We start from the raw sequence: 19,609 nt of genomic DNA, 5'->3' as shown, positions 1-19,609 counted from the left end.
TGTTTTCTTCTGGAATTATATTACCTACTTGGGGGAACTAGTTGGGAATGGTGTCCATTTTCTTGTTCACTTTGGCATTTGAGCTGGTGACTTGCTATCATTCAGTCCTTGCCAACCATCTGTCATTGGTTGAAAATTAAAAATGCTATCCAAATTCTGTGCACTTGGCAATGATGCCTTGCTTTCCAGTGAATCTATTCATGATGATGGTTTATTCGGAATGGAATCACAGTGGTCATTGTAGAAGATCTTTCCCACAGCTGTGTTCATGTAGTATCAAATTCAAAAATGTACGCACAGGTAAAATTACAATGTTATTACAAAACATTGTGATCTACGCTTTGCAGGCAGCTTTACAGATTAAGTGCAAACAGATGGTAAATATCCCTACATGCATATCTGATAGGAGTATGCTAAGTACTTAGCCTGTGATTGCCACAACATGAAACAAAAGTAGGCTGTAGGCTTGACAAGATTGCTGGCAATAGGGAGAGTTAATTGGTATTCCTTTCTGTTTATGGCCACTTATAATTAAAAAAAAATCCATCTTGAGGGAACATATTCTATTCCTATTTATTTTAAATCATTTTGCCACACTCACTCCACCCACAGAACAAATAGTTATTGGGAATATGATGTTCAAAGTCCAAAGTAAACTTACTATCAAAGTACATATATGTCACCATGTACAACCCTGAGATTCATTTTCTTGCAGGCATACTCAATAAATCCATAATGGAATAATAACCATAATAGAATCAATGAAATACCGCACTAACTTGGACATTCAATCAGTGTGCAAAAGTCAACAAATACAAAAATAGATAGATAGATAGATAGATAGACATACTTTATTGATCCCGAGGGAAATTGGGTTTTGTTACAGTTGCACCAACCAAGAATAGAGTATAAACATAGCAATATAAAACCATAAATAATTAAATAATAATATGTAAATTATGCCAGATGGAAATAAGTCCAGGACCAGCTTATTGGCTCAGGGTGTCTGATCCTCCAAGGGAGGAGTTGTAAAGTTTGATGGCCACAGGCAGGAATGACTTCCTATGACGCTCAGTGTTTCATCTTGGTGGAATGAGTCTCTGGCTGAATGTACTCCTATGCCCAACCAGTACATTATGTAGTGGATGGGAGACATTGTCCAAGATGGCATGCAACTTGGACAGCATCCTCTTTTCAGACACCACCGTCAGAGAGTCCAGTTCCATCCCCACAACATCATTGGCCTTACGAATGAGTTTGTTGATTCTGTTGGTGTCTGCTACCCTCAGCCTGCTGCCCCAGCACACAACAGCAAACATGATAGCACTGGCCACCACAGACTCGTAGAACATCCTCAGCATCGTCCGACAGATGTTAAAGGACCTCAGTCTCCTCAGGAAATAGAGACAGCTCTGACCCTTCTTGTAGACAGCTTCAGTGTTCTTTGACCAGTCCAGTTTATTGTCAACTCGTATCCCCAGGTATTTGTAATCTTCCACCATGTCCACACTGTGTTAAGGACAAGAGATGAAGAGTCCATCACATTGAGGCAATAGACTAAGTACAGTTCTTTATCACAGGTTCTCTTGCAATCATAGGAGAAACACTTGGATGCCACAGTAGCATGGTGGTTATCATGCCACAACTCCAGCTCAGGGTGCCGGAATTCAGAGTTCAATTAACAAGTTTGTACGTCCTTCCCGTGAGTGCGTTGGTTTCCTCCCACAGTCCAAAACCGTGGCATGGCAGTTAGTAGATTAAATTAGTCATTGTAACTTGTTCTGTGATTAGGCTGGGATTAAGAGATGAAGAGAGCAACACATTGATATCGATAGATTAAGTGTAGGTCTTTATCACAGGTTCTCTTCCAATCATAGGAAAAACTTCTATTAATAAATGTCGGAGGCTGATGTGCGGCCAGGTTACCGCCTAATACATGCCTTTCAAGGTAAGTCATTTTTTGGAAGCTTCTTTCTTTATGCCTGACAGGATCTATAATCGCACTAGGTTATTGAAATGTATTTCCATCATTGCACTGAGTTTTTAAATCTAGTCTTTTCAGAAAAGCTGACTTTAGATAAATTACTTTTTAAATTCTGTTCATGCTTGCAAAGTAGTGTTTTATTATTGTGCACAGTCAGTAACTTGGATAATGCGGTAAAGTTTGAGGATGATTTTGATATTTAGCACTCGGTTAGTCCTTGATTAAGTAAAGTAGCACAGCTGGGTGAACACGTGCACTTCTGAAATTGTGAATGCCCCAGCAAGAGCCACAGTAAAGCATTATTGAGCCAGGCTTCTAATAGTTATTTAATGTTATTCTTCAGTCTAAAAGGATCTCAATAGATTTTGCTCTTAATCCCCTTCAACTGAAGTCCCATAAACCTTAATGATGAGCCTTGGAGTGTTTTCTCTGATCTGACAGTTGAGACAATGGAACTGCACAATTGCTCCACCTCTCTTTGTCAGTTCAAACCCAGCAGGATAGGAGGTCACAGAAGCTTGTCCTTTTTGGCTATTCCAGTACTCTCCTAACAACAGCTTTCATCAGCTGCCTCATGAGAAAGGGCAGTTCATTGCTATCTTCATTTGGGCCCCACAACTAACTCCAAGGAAGTAAAAGCATGTATTCATGTTAGATTTACACCATCATATAATATACATGCAAAGAGCCAATGAATCTTCACACAGATGCAAGGTCATTCAGACAGGTAATGAATTCATTAAATGCAAAGAGATAAAATTAGCTGCACAATAATTCAGTCAGGTTTATTAACGTTGATTGTGTTATTTTGTGGCAGCAGTACAGTGCAAACATAAAGTCACAAAATTAAATAGTGCATAGATAGGAATAATGATGTAGTGTTGGTGGGTTCATGGACTATTCAGAAATCTGATGGATTAGTTGATCAGATTGAATTAATTTTAAAAAAATTGATACTGAACTGTGTATTCATTTATTTAGTTAGATATTTTTATTTATTCAGAGATACAGCATGGTAACAGGTCATTCAGCCCAATTACACCCATGTGACCAATTCATGTACTAAACCGTATGTCTTTGAAATGTGGGCCAGCCCCCATCAACATTAAAGTTTCATTTTGACCCCAATGCCAAGTACTCTCTTAGTGGCTGTTACTGTTCCAACGTTTTTTCTTGCGTTGTCTGTAAGAATGACTTTTCCCTTTCTAATATTCCCATCACCACTTGGCTCCCCTAATTACACAGTTCAGATCAAAAATTATAATTTGGAGAATTAAGGAAGAAAGGCAATTTTCTCTGCTCCCATTGGTCATTTATTATACAATTAATCAATTACAGCCTGTAAAAGGGTCATCATTGTTGATCTGTTAACTTTTTAAAGGGGAAGTCTTCATTGCAATAAATGATAAGACACCTGCTTTTGATGTATTTGAATCCAGTTTTGTATGTTCTTTTCAGAACTTCTGTCTGATCTGTTGATTATTTCCAACAGTTGTTTTATTTCGTATTTTCAAGAACTTCAGTATTTTGCTTTTGGTTTGGTAAGTTTTGCCTTAGATTCCTGTTCTTGTCCAATTAGTAGGAATACTGGAATGGGGCAAGTTGATTAAATTTGCTTGTACTGAATTTACCCAGATTTCTTCTTATAATGCCAATTCTTCAACTAAGACTTTATTCACTTCTTGTGTGACTGTTGATTTTTCTTTGTATCTTTTGTACCTTGAGATACTTTTCAAGCATTTGAAATAAGTGATAGAATTCATAGTGTTTTAATTCAATAGCATTGGCTGCAGTTAATTTCTACTAGTAGCTCTTCCTGTAGACAAAACAATCAAATTACCTTCAGTACCTATACTTCTGATGTAGTTATAGTAAACAAAATAGATTCTTATTAAAGATTAATTTAATAATCAAAACATACAAGTGAAATGCCCCGTTTATGTAAAATCAAATCAGCGAGGATTATGCTAGGGACAATCCTCAAGTGTCGCCATGCTTCTGGCGCCAACATAGCATGCCAAAATCCTAACCGAACTTCTTTAGAATGTAGTTATAGTCTATTCTATTTTAACCTTTAAATACACATATATTTAAAAATGAGAATTTGTACTGTAATTGTTCTTTAGTAACTTGAAGTAATTCAAAATCCTGAACAAAACATACTTCCTAGAAATTGAAACAATTCCTTCTTTTTCGAAAAAGAAAAAATGAATTTTGCACACTTTTTAAAGAATTTATGCTCGTTTTTAGCACTTGTGGCAACCTCCTGGGTATCCCAAGTTGCAGTGCCAAGTCCCCATTACATTTCATCTGTTTGATATTGTTGTAAATACGTGCAATGCCCATTAACATTCATTGACAGAAATGGAATCAAAAGGTTGTGACTTACAAACTTTGTTTCTTCTAATAAAATGAGAATACATCATGCTTAAAGTCGTTAATTGTGCTCGAGTTGAAGTGTCTTCACTGGGACATTTGACATGTATTTCAGATTTCTACCAGTCACTTCAATGTATTTAAAAACACCTTTTGTCAGCAACAGTAAACACAAATCAAAACAATTGTGTACTGATATCTTCAGTTGACACATACCTCAGTATTTGTTCTTGATGCTGCTGCCCACAGCATTTTGTGCCCACTCAAGACACTGTATATTTGGAGCAAAACATTAGCTGCTAGAGGAATTCAGCAGGTCAGGTAGCATCTGCAGAGGGGAATGGGAAATGGACAGTGAATAATTGGAGTTGAGTCTCTTCATCTGGACTTCATCCAGTCCAGATTAAAGGTCTCAACCTGAAATGCAGACTGTCTATTTCTCACCAATAGATGCTGGTTGACTCATTGAGTGTGTCTGGCAGCTTGTATTTGGCACTTGATTCCAGAATCTGCGCTTTCTTGTGTCACCATGAAGTGTGTCTGGCCTGCTACAATTACCTGCCTAATCACATAGAGATTGCACTTTAAAACTTTTCCAAATGAGATGGCACAAAGATATTTTAATGCATGGACATCCTGATATAATTTTTTTTTGGTGGAGGATAAAATAAAACAATACCCGTTTAGTGCATCAAAATGGATTAAAGCTGATTTCTAAGCAAATGGCGTTTTATTTTATGACAATTATTCTTTGCATGTTTGGCAAAGAATTGGAATGTAATGGAATTGTTACCATTGCATATATAATTTAAAGCTAGTAAACAACTCACTTTGCTTGCTGTAGGGAAAGTGTTGAGTTCAAGTTTATTGTCATTCAACTGCGGATGTTTTTTTTGATGATGTTAATGGGGGAAGGGGAGGTTTGTTGCTTTGCTACTGCTTGTGCGTGGGGAGAGGGGAGTGGGGAAGGCTTTGGGGTTCTGATGTTTTTTACTATCATTCACTCTTTGGGCCACTTCTGTATCAATGAATGTCTGTGAAGAACAAGGATTTTAGGATGTATATTGTATACATTTTTCTGATATTACATTAAACTATTGACACTGCACATGTATACAGCTAAAGGAAACAATGTTCCTCTAGGACCAAGGTGTAAAATGCAGTACATATATCACATACAGCATATAAAATAATACTTAATATTTACTCAACATTAACAGATGAAAAAAACTCTGTAGATGTATAAGTTGGCATAAAGTGCATATGTGAAAATAAACAACAGTATAATCGTACTGGTGCTGTCATAGTGTGTACTGAGTGATAGCAGGGTGTTCAGAATTCTCACAGCCTGGGAGAAGAAATTGTTACCCGGCCTAACAGTCCCTGTTCTTTTACTGTTGGATTTTCTACCTGATGGTAGTGCTGAGGGTTCTATGAAAACAGCACTTCTGGTATATGTCCTGTATTGGGGTGGGGGGAGGCAGAAGAGAACACAATGATTCTCTTGAACAAATGCAAGTTCATTCATTCCTGACGAAGGGTCTCGGCCCGAAACGTCGACTGTACCTCTTCCTAGAGATGCTGCCTGGCCTGCTGCGTTCACCAGCAACTTTGATATGTGTTGCTTGCAATCCCAGCATCTGCAGATTTCCTCGTGTTTGCGTGTACGTTGTACTGTGTATTTACCAATTTATTTGTTTTAAATGAGTTAATCCACTTTGAAATAGTGGATTTTGTTATACTTAAAGAATTTCATGCAAATGTGTGACTTTGTTAGTAAATATGAAAGTGGATGAAATGTTACTGCATGTAGACGAGAATGTGGAATTGAGGTTACTGTCAGATCAACCACAATATTAGTGTGGTGCAAATCACAGTTTAGTATTTTATCTATCACTCTAAGCATATAGAAGTGATATATAAATGTATTATGTAGCAGTTTATTATGTGGTGAACAGAGGGCCCTTGGTGTACAAACCTACAGAAGGTGACCATCAAGTAGACATGATGGTGAAGAAGGCATTTTGCATGCTGGTCTTCATGAGCCCTGACATTATACTGCAGTTATTTAAGTTAAGTCGTTGTTGAGACTGCACTTGGAGTATTGTGTTCAATTTTCATCAAGTTGTTAATGGAGAGTATGGAAAGGTTCAGGAGAGGTTTACAGGGATGCTACTTGGACTAGATGGCCCGAGTTGTAGGGTGAGGTCGGCCATGCTGGATCTTTATTCCTTGGAGAGCAGGAGAATGAGAAGTCACCTCATAGAAATTTGTGAAATCACAAAGGGATGTGTTTAAGGTGGACAATCAGAGTCTTTTTCTCCATTGTTCCCCAAAACAGGAGGGCACAGGTACAAGAGGGGAGAGATTAACAAGATATTGGAGGAATAACTTCTTTATTCATAGAGTAGTGAGTAATGGAATGAGCTGCCAGAGGAAGTGTTTGAGGTGGGTATCATTGCAATATTTAAGAGCCATTTGGATAGCTAAATGGAGGGAAAGGGTTTGGAGAATTATGGGCCAAACGCAGACATCTGGGAAGATGCTGTAGTTGGTGTGGACTAGTTGGGCTGAAGGGCCTGTTTCTGTGCTGTATTACTCTGTGATTCTATGCACTTTGCTATGGAAGTTGATTTTGTACCTGAGACTAGATGCTTTAGTGATTCAAGTCATTCTGACCAGTGCAATGGATGATATCTGGACGATACCTTAATCATTTTGCAAACATCATTCCTGTGCACCGAGATCCTCATGTTGGTGGAAATCATGCTTTGGGGGAAGAGGAACGTAAAGTAACTAAATCAAGTTAGAAACTTGAAATTCTTGAAATAAGTAGAAGCTGAAAGTGAGAAGAGAGGACCGCAAGGCTGGTAAAACTATTCAAAGTCAAAATATGGATATGCTACCATATATTACCTTGAAACTCATTTTCCTGCAGGTATTTATAAAAAAATAAAGAAATACATTAGAATTTATTGAAAAAAGCAAAGACTGACAGACATTGTAGAAAATTAGACAAATTGCAAATAATAAAATAAATAAAACTGACGATATGAGTTATAGAGTTATTGACAATGAGTCTGTAGGTTATGGAATCAGCTCACAGTTGTGGTGAGTGAAGTTATCCACTCTGGTTCAGGATCCTGTTGGCTGTAGGGTAATATTTCTGAACCTGCTGGGATCTAAGGCGCCTGTACCTCATGCCCCATGATAATAGTGAGAAGAGAGCATGGCCTGGAAGGTGAGGGGTCCCTGATAGTGGATACTACTATCATGTGGCAGCACTCCTTGTAGCTGTGCTTAGTGGTGGGGAGAGCTTTGTCTGTGATGATCTGGGCTATATCCCACCAATTTCCATAGGTTTTCTATTCTTGGGCTTTGCAACCAGTTAGGATATTCTCCACTGTGCACCGATAGAAGTCTGTCAACCATTCTCCAACACAATACAAACATTGATTGGCAAGGTCAATCGCGTATCACTTTCACAGCTATTAAAATACCAGTGCATCAAAAACTAGGAGGAGAAGAATAAGCCTCAAATGAATATTTTTAAGACAAATTGTTTTGTTGAATGAAGTAAGTGTGATGTGGTAAAAGTTCTGATATAAGCAAAGGTCATCAAATATTTACCTTTGGTACTTTATTGTAGTGTAAAACGCAAAGAAAGCTAAACAAAATATATTGCTTTTGGAGTGAATGTTCTAATCCATCTTCTCCCGCTCTTTTTACCTGTCAGTACCGCAACAAATTGATTTGCCTCTGCAAAAAGAACATTGAAACAAAATTGAAAGAGCTGAAAAAATATGATTTTAAAAGATTTCCAGCAGAGAAGAAGACTATTACATGCAGCATGCGTATTATGCTAACATGAATTCACTCTGCTAATTACTGCCTCAGTGATCAGGAGAGTTAGTTTTCTGGAATCTGTACTACTGGGCAAACGTTAAGTACATAAACAGTCACCATCAAAGCCATTCAGAAGTTCACATTGTCTCTTGAAATGTTTAGCATTGACTCTGTTAAATCCATACAAAATGCTAGACTAAGCTACCTTTTACTCTTTGATCTCAATTATAGCAAAAAAAATACCATGCAACAGTTTGGCAAGATTTGCCTATAATGATGTGGCTGTGTATCCTAGCCAATTAACATTTTGAATAGCACACCTGAAATGTAATGAAATGAGAGAGCCAGTTTGAACACAGCAAGGTGTAACAAACAACAAGAACCAACGTGCTCCAGTCACATTCTTGCACTGTTGAAAATGAAAGTAGGAACATTTTGATGCTGAAACTTAAACCTCTGCCACTGCTTTGACTACACTCAGTGGCCACTTTATTAGATACACCTGCACACTAATGCAAATATCCAATTAGCCAATCAAGTGGCAGCAACTCAATGCATAAACATATGGTCAAGATGTTCAGTTGTCGTGCAGACCAAACATCAGAATGGGGAAGGAATGTGATCTAAGTAATTTTGGCTGTGGAATGATGGTTGGCGTCAGCCGGGATAGTTTGTTTATCTCAGAAACTGCTGATCTCCTGGGATTTTCATGTACAAGTCTCTAAGAGTTTAGAGAGAATGATGCGAGAACCAAAAAACTTCGAGTGAGTGGCAGTTCTGTGGGTGAAAATGCCTTGTTATTGAAAGAGGTCAGAGGAGAATGGCCAGACTGGTTCAAGCAGACAGGAAGGTGACAATAACTCAAATAACCACATATTGCAACAGTGTGTAGAAGAGCATCTCTGAACGTAGAACCTTGAAGTGGATGGGCTACAGCAGCAGAAGACTACACTGGGGTCTATTCCTGTACCTAATAAAGTGGAATATCTTGCCTTGTAAACTATTTTCCTATTTAAAACTTAAGGAAAATAGCTCTTACAATTCTTATCTCCACATCAGCACTGTGATTTTATTGTTTACTAATTCATTAATACAATCAAAGCCCAGAGTATTAAGAGTAATATACATGTCCAGTTATTAATGTGCCTTATCCTTGTAGATTTTCAAAAATATTTACAGTCAATTCTGGTTAATTGGGCCATCAGTTAATTGAAGCTGCTGCTTATTTGGGACAACTCTTAAAGAACACAAACAAATTGAAAAGATATTTGGGATTCCCTTTGTTTATTTGGACATTACGCTGCTTAATTGGGACAGGAGACTGTTGCCAAACAGTTTCTAACTAGCGTCAGCCGCGTGCACTTGTGTGGCCGTTAGACACTACACCATGCTTAGAGCGAATAGTCTAAAATAATGTCAGTTTCATGTGTTTGTCTTTAAAAAGCAGTGAATTTTGTCACGGATTGTTTGGCGAGAAATAAGCGGCATGACAACTCAGAACTGTTTTACTCACTGAAGTTTAAAGCACTAAGGCTTGGAGATGCCAGAAACGGCCGGCAGTAAAAATAAAATGATTTCATTGCTTCAGCAAATTAGGAACAATGAAAAATTTGAAGTTATTAACAATGATCTTGAATGTTACAATGAAAATGATGATTTGGAGGATGCATTGTACGAAGGTAGTCCATAGGTATCTGCAGTGATTTTGTTCATTTACAGTCAATCAACAGAACATAGCAGCATACACTGGCTGAATTTTTCCATCGATAGCTATTAGGGACTCATGTAGTTTTATAGTACTGTAGTACTATTGGTAGTGTTCTAATTTGTTCTGAATTTCATTTAAATACATAAATTTTTTCTTACTTAAACAGTAGTTGGTCTTTTTTATACGTTTTAACTATTTCCATGAAACTTCAGCTAATTGGGGCAGTCACTTAATTGAGCCAAAATGTACTGGTTCTTATTAAGCGGAACTCTATTAACCGGAATCTATTAAATTTTGAAAGAATTTTATAAGTGTTGGATAAACCACCAAAGTTGTTAATATAGCATAAGCACTTTAACGGCTTTGTAAAATGGTTTTGTTTTGCACTGGTGATAATTTTCACCATTGATCTGGAGATTTGGTCAGGCCTGATTGCAGAGTAAAGCAGTATCGAAACTCCTTTAGTATTAGTGTAAATTGGAACCACTTTGCAGTTGTTACACCTCTCCCTTGTGCATGAAACATGCATTTAAATGCACTGATATGTTTTACAGGTTTTTATTGTTTCGATTTTGGGTTTTACCTTTAGTTGTTGTGATAAACACAGTCAGTTGGCATGTGCTGTTGCCCAGAAAATTGCCTAGAACTACATTATTTTCCTGTGGAAAATACACCCTGCATTATCTTTTTAATGAAACCAATTTCTTTATTTCCATGTCTCTTTGGTATGTGTGACCAGGATATTTAAAAAAAACTTTCTGAGGCATATTATTGTAGGGATAGACACAAGTATATAATTTAAGCAAAGATCTCGTTACTTTTTAATAAATGAATCATTCTGTGTGTTATTTTGCTTGTTGTATTAGGACATTACTGTAACATTGCGTCCAGATATAATCGTATGGTCTGACACCAGTAGAGAAGTGGTTATTGGTGAACTCACAGTCCCCTGGGAAGACAACATCGATGAAGCCCATGAGCGCAAGTTAACCAAGTATGCAGAATTAAGATCAGAGTGCAGAGACAGAGACAATAGACAATAGGTGCAGGAGTAGGCCATTCGGCCCTTCGAGCCAGCACCACCATTCACTGTGATCATGGCTGATCTTCCACTATCTTTAAGAGCTCTATCCATCTCTTTCTTGAAAGCATCCAGAGACTTGGCCTCCACAGCCTTCTGGGGCAGAGCATTCCATATATCCACCACTCCCTGAGTGAAAAAGTTTTTCCTCAACTCCGTTCTAAATGGCCTACCCCTAATTCTTAAACTGTGTCCTCTGGTTCTGGACTCGCCCATCAGCGGGAACATGCTTCCTGCCTGCAGCGTGTCCAATCCCTTAATAATCTTATATGTTTCAATAAGATCCCCTCTCAGCCTTCTAAATTCCAGAGTATACAAGCCCAGTCGCTCCAATCTTTCAACATATGACAGTCTCGCCATCCCGGGAATTAACCGTGTGAACCTACGCTGCACTCCCTCAATAGCAAGAATGTCCTTCCTCAAATTTGGAGACCAAAACTGCACCCAGTACTCCAGGTGTGGTCTCACCAGGGCCCTGTACAGCTGCAGAAGGACCTCTTTGCTCTTATACTCAATTCCCCTTGTTATGAAGGTCAGCATGCCATTAGGGTGGAAGGTCTCATGCTATCCATTCGAAGTAGGCTGCCGTGGGTTTATTGTGTTCACTCTCCAGAAGTGGCTGCGTGACCTTGGCTTCACTAGAAGAGAGATCAAGTCAACCAGCAGGGCTGTAGCTGAGGCAGCAGAGAAAGGATCAGCATGGGTGTGGACCAAGTATGTCCAGAGAGGCAGATAGTCAGACAGTGTATACATATCTTGCAAACCCTTCAGTAGTTGCATAGACATCTGAAGAGCAGACTATGTGTTGGATGGAAGTGACCAACAACTCTGATAGAGGCAGATGCCAAGTTTTTAAGCTCACCAGTGGGAGGTGGTGCTTTAGCACTGCTGGCCCACCACCTTGAGGGAGTCTTGATCATAAGCGGGCCGAACCTCCTGAAGACAGGTGGCAGATCAACTGATGATCCCACTGGTGATAGCACAGGACAGTTAACATTTTAATCCACCTGTATTTTGTAACTAATATGCAGTACATACTTTCATAGATGGATGGTTTAAAAATACATCATTTGATGAATAATTTGTTGTTTCTCATAATACAAATTAAAATGCCTTAAATCTGAAAATATATCCTCAGAGCTGAACCTTAAAAATGAGGAAGGGGTATAATAGTGTGGATGCAGCGAAGCATATGTGTAACATCTTCAAAGAATGGGTAAAGTCCTAGTGAAAACCTGGCAGTTAATATGCAAAGGGTGGTGATTTGGGATTGATTGTTTGAAGAGATGGAGACTATTGCTATCAATCTATTGACTCCCCCAACATTGCAAACTAAAAGCTGAAGCATTTGGTATGTCTGGTTACTCTTTAGTGCCTCCTGTTTCCTGAGCATGGTGAGACAGGGAGAAGTGCAAGAATCAGCAGTACCTTGGAGTTGAAACACTCACTCGTTCTGATTATCTAGATAATTTATTTCAATTTGCCCGTTATCTGACACTGCAGTGTAATAATGCATATTTAATTCAGTTGGGACAAAAATATTAAATGCTTATCCTGTTATGTTAAAAGTTGTTTCCATCAAGAACACACTTGAGTCAAGTATGTACATCGTATTTGAGTCAATCTCATGGATTTAACAAACTGATGATGATGTTCTGTTGAACTTCACCACCCCACCTGACATTAAAGTGGCAGACGATGAGAAGAAGGTTAATAAACACTGTGCAGCACCAGATTGTCATGGCTACACTGTTAACTCCCAAAATCCTTTGGGACCATGCTGATAAAGCCTGTTGATTGGCTGGAAGCTTTCACTGTCATTCTCTCCTGAAGTGGCCCTTTGCTCAGGAATAATCTGAAGGGAAATAATTTGATTCCATCAACAGCCTTGGTGCCTGTGACAGATCAAACACAGCTCTCTCAGCAACTTTGATCTGCGCTTGTTGCTTACTCCATTAACATCTGGGTGCAATTTGTCAGGTAGCAATAGATGAACGCTAGTCAAAGGAGTTAATTAATGGAGTGTGTGCTGTTTGTAAGCATTATGTGAACGAGGAGGTGTGGTTTGTTAATAAACCACCCACATCCTCAGATAATGTTCACAATACAGTTCATTTTAATTAGAGAAAGATAATTGTTTGAAGAGTTTAAATTTGCTTGGCCTCCTTGATGTTTCATTGCAACATTAGATAAAAATAGAATGTAAGAGGCTGTAATTCCAAATTTTCCATCACTTACTGCTTCAGATAATAAAGGAAAATAGAGGACATTTAATTTTTGATTTATCAGTTTACAGGTTTAGCTCCTGGTAAGGTCACCCGTGGCGGTATAGTCAAGGGAGAGGTTCCAGACCAAGACCTCAGTGGTGAATCTGGCAGAAAATAATGACACATTCTGGCAGTGAGGCAGAAGACGGCTGTATCAGTGAAGTTGTCTTGTACCCTACGCCACTGGACCCTGATCCAATTTGTCAATAGCTGCCCATACAACAGCCTCTCCATGTTAAACCAAGGCACACAAGATCCTCCATTAAGGGAATCCACTTTAACATCCTGGATTAAGTCCTGTGTAAGATGTGGATCCTGGATCATCTCTACAGCCACCTGAGGTCCCACCAATAGAAAACCCGTTTGGAGAACATCACACTCGACTTGAGTGACCTCACTACCTAAAAAAACAGATCTTAGCAAGCAGCAGGTAAATAAATGGATGACAAGTGATTAGTACTCGTATCTGAATGTCATTGTGGATTAAGAACAAGATGTGCAGTACCAGCGAAGGATAATATCTCCACGGTCCAATATACAGTAACTCACTAGCTGGCAATATGATACTATATGCAGGAGAGTTATGAGCCTGTGATCCAATCAAGAGGATAATTTGGCATGTACAACAGAATTTCTTTGCTTCCAAGTGTATAGTGTTATCTGAACTCTGTTTAAATTAGCCTTGTAATTCACCCCCCCCCCCACCCCAAATCATCCTTTCATATTAGTAAAGATTATTGTTGTGGGTTAAAATCACATCCAGACTTTCTAGATTTTTGAACATGAACTTTATTTAAACGAGGATGTTTATTTTTCCATATATAGGAGGATAGAACCATAGAACATTACAGCACAGAAACAGGCCTTTTGGCCCTTATTGGCTCTGCCGAAAGTGTATAGCTGAAAGGATAAAATAGATTCATGAGAGTCAAAAAAGGATTTAGGAATAAAAATGGGTAAAGCCTGAAAAAGATATATAAATTTAGGTAGAATATTCATTTTAATAGAATTAATTTGTCCAATCAATGATATTGAAGGAGGTGACCAATTTAATAATATCCTTTTTACATGGTTAAATAAAGTAAGAAAGTTTTCTTTAAACAGTTGTTTATAATTCTTAGTGACTGTTACACCCAAATAAGTAAATTGATTCCTTACAATTTTAAAAGATTAGTATTAATTGATACCAAATCATTTAAAGGAAATAATTCACTCTTATTTAGGTTCAATTTATATCCTGAAAACTGGCTAAAACGGGAAAGTAAATACGCAAGGTAACAAGGTAATTAGAGATAAAAAGCAATATGTCATCAGCGTAAAGTGAGATTTTGTGGGTGGCAAGGGGTTCTAAAGCTGGATCAAAAAGCAAAGGACTCAACGGACATCCTTGTTTAGTTCCACGGTGAAGTCAGTGAAAATCACTGGGAACTCAGTTGACCACCACTGTTCTTCAAAAACCTTTCTTAATAATTCAAACACTGATAGAGTTCAGTAATATTGAGTAAATCGTTAATAATTGAAATGTTGCTCTCAGCAATTAAATTACAAGCTGAAATTTAAATCTGAATTAGGAAATGATGGAAATACTCATCAGTTCAGCAGCATCTGTGTGAGAGAGAGAGAGAGAGAGAACAGTTCCCTTTACAGATCATTGAGATTCCACTACAGATGAAGGCTAGGTTGTAGGGGGATTTAAGGAGTTTGTACGCTCTCCCTGTACGCTTTCCACCGGGTGCCCTGGTTTCCTGTCTCATTCCCAAGACATACTGGTTAAGGTATTTTAGTTGTGGGCATGCTGGACAAGCACCCAAGCACCAGCAGCATAAATTCTAAATCAGAATCAGATTTAATATCACTAGCATATGCTTTGAAATTTGTTGTTTTGTGACAACAGTACATAGCAATACATATTTTAAAGCTATAAATTATAATATATATATAAATTAAGTTAAATAAGTACTGACTGTGTTGGTCATTGATGCAGAACAACACATTTCACTGTACCTTTTGATGTGCTTCTAACAAATAAAGCTAATCTTTATCTTTATGAAGACGAGAAAATCTGCAGATGCTGGAAATCCAAAGCAACACACACAAAATGCTGGAGGAACTCGGCAGGTCAGGCAGCATCTGTGGAAGAGAATAAACAGTCGACATTTCAAGCCTCGACCCTTCATCAGTTCTGGGAAAAAAAGATGAGAAGTTTGAGTAAGAAGTTGGGGCAGGGGAGGGTATAGTAGGATATATTCTGGAAAGATCAAGATGGTTATGGGAACTGGTGCACACAAAGCCTGTGGTAGGTTCGATGTGATCGTAGTGAATGGTGCAGCAGGCTTGAGGGGCTGCTCCTGCTCTTGTTCGTCATTGTTGATTCGTATTCAAATATTAATCATCACATAGGTTCCAGCATTTCCCCAGCTACTATTGTCAGGCTAAACTGGCCTGTAGTTCCTCGTTTATTCTCTTGTCGCTTTCTTAAATAGTGGGAGTTTTCCAATCAGTGTGAATGGTGTTTGAATCTCTGGAATTTGAAAGGATGAAAACCAATGCATTGACTATCTTCATATACAATGCAGATCATCATGTTCTGTAGATTTAATTCATTTCAGCCACTTTCTCCAGTGCTAACTTTTTATTTCTTTCAGTTCCTCATTGTCATTAGACTTGCAGTTCTTCACAATTTCAACAAGTTTTGTGTGTCTTCCTTGAACAAAATACGTATTGAATTGCACAGCCATTTCCTTTTCCCATTTTTTATATATATATAGTTTTTATTGTTTTTCCCTAACACATTTTGCCTTCCTTTTATCAGTACTGCCTTTGCAAAATTTAGGAATGTGCCTATCTTGTTACTTTGGACAACTTTTCCTTTGATCTAACTAATCCTAATTTCTCCATCTCTCGATATTTAGTAACATTTACAATTAAATGTCAAGAGGGTGTGAAACGATAGAAAATGCTGGGAATCCAGATTTTCTTTCTCGTTCATTAAAGTCAGTGACGATAAGCAGTTGCTTGGTTTTGTTATATTATTCAACTACAGCATCTGTTTTACAGTGCAAAAGAAGATGTACGAGGTGCAAATACAGTCTTGTGGGGGGAAGCGGAGGACATGAATTGGTAGAAGAGATAAAGTACACACCCAAAAGATCATATCCTCTTCATAAATGCTGACTAATCTGTATATTCTTAGTATGTCCTATTCTTATTTTCTTTGTATTCAATTGCATAAGTGGCAATTGGCGTGTCATCGCATTTACTCGCATTGCCTGATGACCTGTAAAATACATTCTGTAGTCAGGAAGATTAAAGGAAATGGCAGTTTAATTACAGAGAAGCATTAAGTCTTTTGTTCCAAATACTTAGGAACAACTCATCTCTCAAAGGATGCAACTTTAAATGCTAAAGGTTTGAATTTTCCAAGGGCAAAATTTGTGTTTGGCCATTAATGATGGTCGTCAGCCTGAGTTGAGTATGCGGAGATAAGAACAAGTGGCAGTTGGTGCTCTTGTAGATAGTTAATAATGACTAAAGACCCTGTTCCAAATTTGTACTTGCCCCACACCGGTCAGTTTTATTGTAACTACACTTTGCATTCATATAACACCTTAATTGAAGAGCTAGGACCTACATTGTTGATACCCAGATAACCAGAAACTCATGCAAAAAAAAATCAGGATTTGTTTTGTGTACATTTTAGTTCCCTGATGGTGTTAAGTGATACAATACCAACTGATCCTCTCCCAACAGTCGGGAAAATGACAATTTGTCTTGTTCTTCATCTCTCTTGTGAAGTGTCTTGGATTTTTCTCAAGTTATAGTGTGGCATATTGGCATAGTTTTGCGGGAAGGAATTACTACCACTATATTACGTAACAGAAACTAAGTATAGAAAGGAGAGAAACATTACTAAATACGTTTATGAACCATCATTCTGAAGATTGTGATTAACACATTTTGGTAAATTAATTTAACTGTGAGATTTTAATTTAGATTTTTTTTAATCTGGAGTGGTAACTCTCAGGACTATTTTGTAACATTATTTCAGGATATACCTTACCTGAAATGCTAGAGTTTTGCCTTAGATCTCAGAGGTTCAGAGACTATATAAGCTGCTTCTGTTAGAATACAGAAGAGTACAGCATAGATAGACCCTTTGGCCCACCTTGCCTGTGCCAGCCACCATGCCAATCTAAACTAAACCCATTTGTCAGTGTCCTTCTGTTCCCTATCTGTTCACGTCCGTCTAAATAGCTCTTAAACATTGCTATCATATCTGTTTCTATCACCTCCTTTGGTAGAACATTCCAGGCGCATAACACTCTCTGTGTAAAAAAAAACTCCTGTTGACTTCTCCCTGTCTTACCTTAAACCTATTTTAATTATTTAAAATAATTATAAAGTGTAATGCAGTTAAACCAATGCCTTCAGAGATTTAATTTTCAGCTGTACCATGCACTCTGGAGTATCCCTCTCTCACTCTGTCTCCAGTATTCTGACATCATTAACCTCTAAAGCAGCCTTGTATTAACACTTACAGTGGGAAGTGAACTTGCCATCGAATTAAACTCGGGGGAGGTTACAACATCAGGATTGTTCAGGTTCACACCTAAGTATTAATTAACACTCTGTTTCACATTTACTATAAACTTAAGTGCTGACTATATTGTAAGTTTAAAGACTGATTAAAATATACAATTAATGACCTATATTATATAATGACCTGTATTATATGTGTAATTTTTGAAAATCAGTTCATTGCAAGCACTTTTTTTTGTCTATTTTAGCAAAATGCTATTGAAATACACCTGGACCTTATCAAAATGCATTTAAACATTTCATTTCTAGGTAGTGCATGGAGTTCTAAATAAGAGAGAAAGGAAAGTGAATTAATTCAAAAAAATCCTCTTCTGCCTACAGATTAAGTACAATGTTGAGCTGCATTGTCATTCCCTACTGCAGGAATTATCCTGGAAATAGGAATCTTCATGGGTGTGTGGCTCAAGCACCATCCCTTTGATCAGGTTTAATGGACATGTGCTCTACTGAAAAGCAAAGGAGAAAGAATGACTTGCCAGACGCGTTTAAAATAAGGGAAAGTTTTGATTGGGTAATCCTACAGATATTGGGGCAGTACATTGTACAGTACCGGTGACCCAGGTCCAGTTCCCACTGCTGCCTGTAAGAAGTTTGTACATTTTCCTCGTGAATTCCTCCCTCAGTCCAAAGACGTACCGGTTAGTAGATTAATTGGTCATTGTAAATTGGCCCATGATTAGGCTGGGATTAATTTGGGGGATTTCTGGGCAGCGCGGCTTGGAGTCGTGGTATCCCCGAGAGTGAGGAAAGTCCTGATGTCTGATCGATTTATGCGCTAGGCCGAATTGGAAAGATCAGGTCCAGGCCGAATCATGGTGGTGAGGTCCAGGCCCCAGAGTGAGGAACAACCTGATTTTTGGACCTTTTAAATACTGGGCCAGATTGAAAAGGTCAGGGTGTCAGGACCACAGGCAAGGGAAGGGCTGGTCTGTGACATTTACTTAGCTCTACATTGAACCTTAGTACTAGCCTGGCTTCTCGTCTGTGGTTTCGCAACATGTACTTGGCGTTGCAATGAACTGCGGCTATTGCCTGCTCCAGCTGCAGTGATGCCTGACTTTGTATCTTTCGTAAAACTCCAGTTCTGAATGCTATTTGCTTACTTTTATTGTTTGAAAGATTTGTTTGTTTTCCTCTCTCTCTGCTTTGGGTGTTTGACAGTCTTTTTTTAATGGGTTCTTTTGAGGTTTCTTTGTGGCTGCCTGTAAGGAGATGAATCTCAAGGTTGTATTAATATATACATACTTTGATAGTGAATGTACTTTGAATTTGGTTTGCAGCATGCAACCAATGTGAAGAAAAAAGCATTTAAAACATGTCAAACTGAACAGAAATCAATCATTTTGAATTGTTAGAATCATACTTGCAGCATTTGTGCATGATCAGCTATGTTCTTTGTTGTCTTTCAGAGGTGGCCCTAACACAGAAATGGCCAGTTGATGCTCAAGTTCCTTTGGAAGACATGGATTGGATTGAAGGTAAAGATTAATATCAGGGCTGGTTTGGTTCAGTTGTTGCACAGTTATTCCTCAGCAGGGCTCAGTAGGCTGAAGGGGGAATGGACGAAAATGTGTAGGGTTGGGGGAAACTGAAAAGAACTATAGGATTGACTGGTGAAGGTTGCAGCAATAGGAGGGACCAAAGATCATCATGAATGGGATTTAAGATGATGGCATTGGAGTTGTAGACATGATCTTCTTTTCATTTTCCTCAGCAAATTGACATTTATTTCTTCCAGCTTACGCGTT

General features: G+C 38.3%; 1 protein-coding gene and 1 long non-coding RNA gene across 4 annotated transcripts in view; one reads left to right on the top strand and one right to left on the bottom strand.

Annotated features, from left to right (window-relative positions):
- dnajc24 (DnaJ (Hsp40) homolog, subfamily C, member 24) overlaps window positions 1–19,609 on the top strand; it is a 52,242-nt gene that overhangs the window by 31,178 nt on the left and 1,455 nt on the right. For both annotated transcript variants that reach the window (XM_072272822.1, XM_072272823.1), the window contains exon 4: window positions 19,271–19,339. In XM_072272822.1, the coding sequence (XP_072128923.1) occupies window positions 19,271–19,339 (69 nt within the window). The remainder of the gene's footprint in view (window positions 1–19,270; window positions 19,340–19,609) is intronic.
- On the bottom strand, window positions 850–15,997 carry LOC140205302 (uncharacterized). Of its 2 annotated transcripts, none has more exons than XR_011887815.1 (5): window positions 15,267–15,997; window positions 7,991–8,119; window positions 4,805–4,922; window positions 4,577–4,688; window positions 850–1,792 (listed from the first exon to the last, which is right to left on the bottom strand). It is a non-coding gene; the product is annotated as an uncharacterized lncRNA (long non-coding RNA). The 2 variants fall into 2 exon arrangements; XR_011887816.1 differs by having other exon boundaries at window positions 850–1,509.

The sequence above is a fragment of the Mobula birostris genome, chromosome 11 (genome assembly GCF_030028105.1).
Source record: "Mobula birostris isolate sMobBir1 chromosome 11, sMobBir1.hap1, whole genome shotgun sequence".
Taxonomy (NCBI): domain Eukaryota; kingdom Metazoa; phylum Chordata; class Chondrichthyes; order Myliobatiformes; family Myliobatidae; genus Mobula; species Mobula birostris.
Note: the sequence above shows the minus strand (reverse complement) of the source record. Positions and strands in the feature narration are given on the sequence as shown.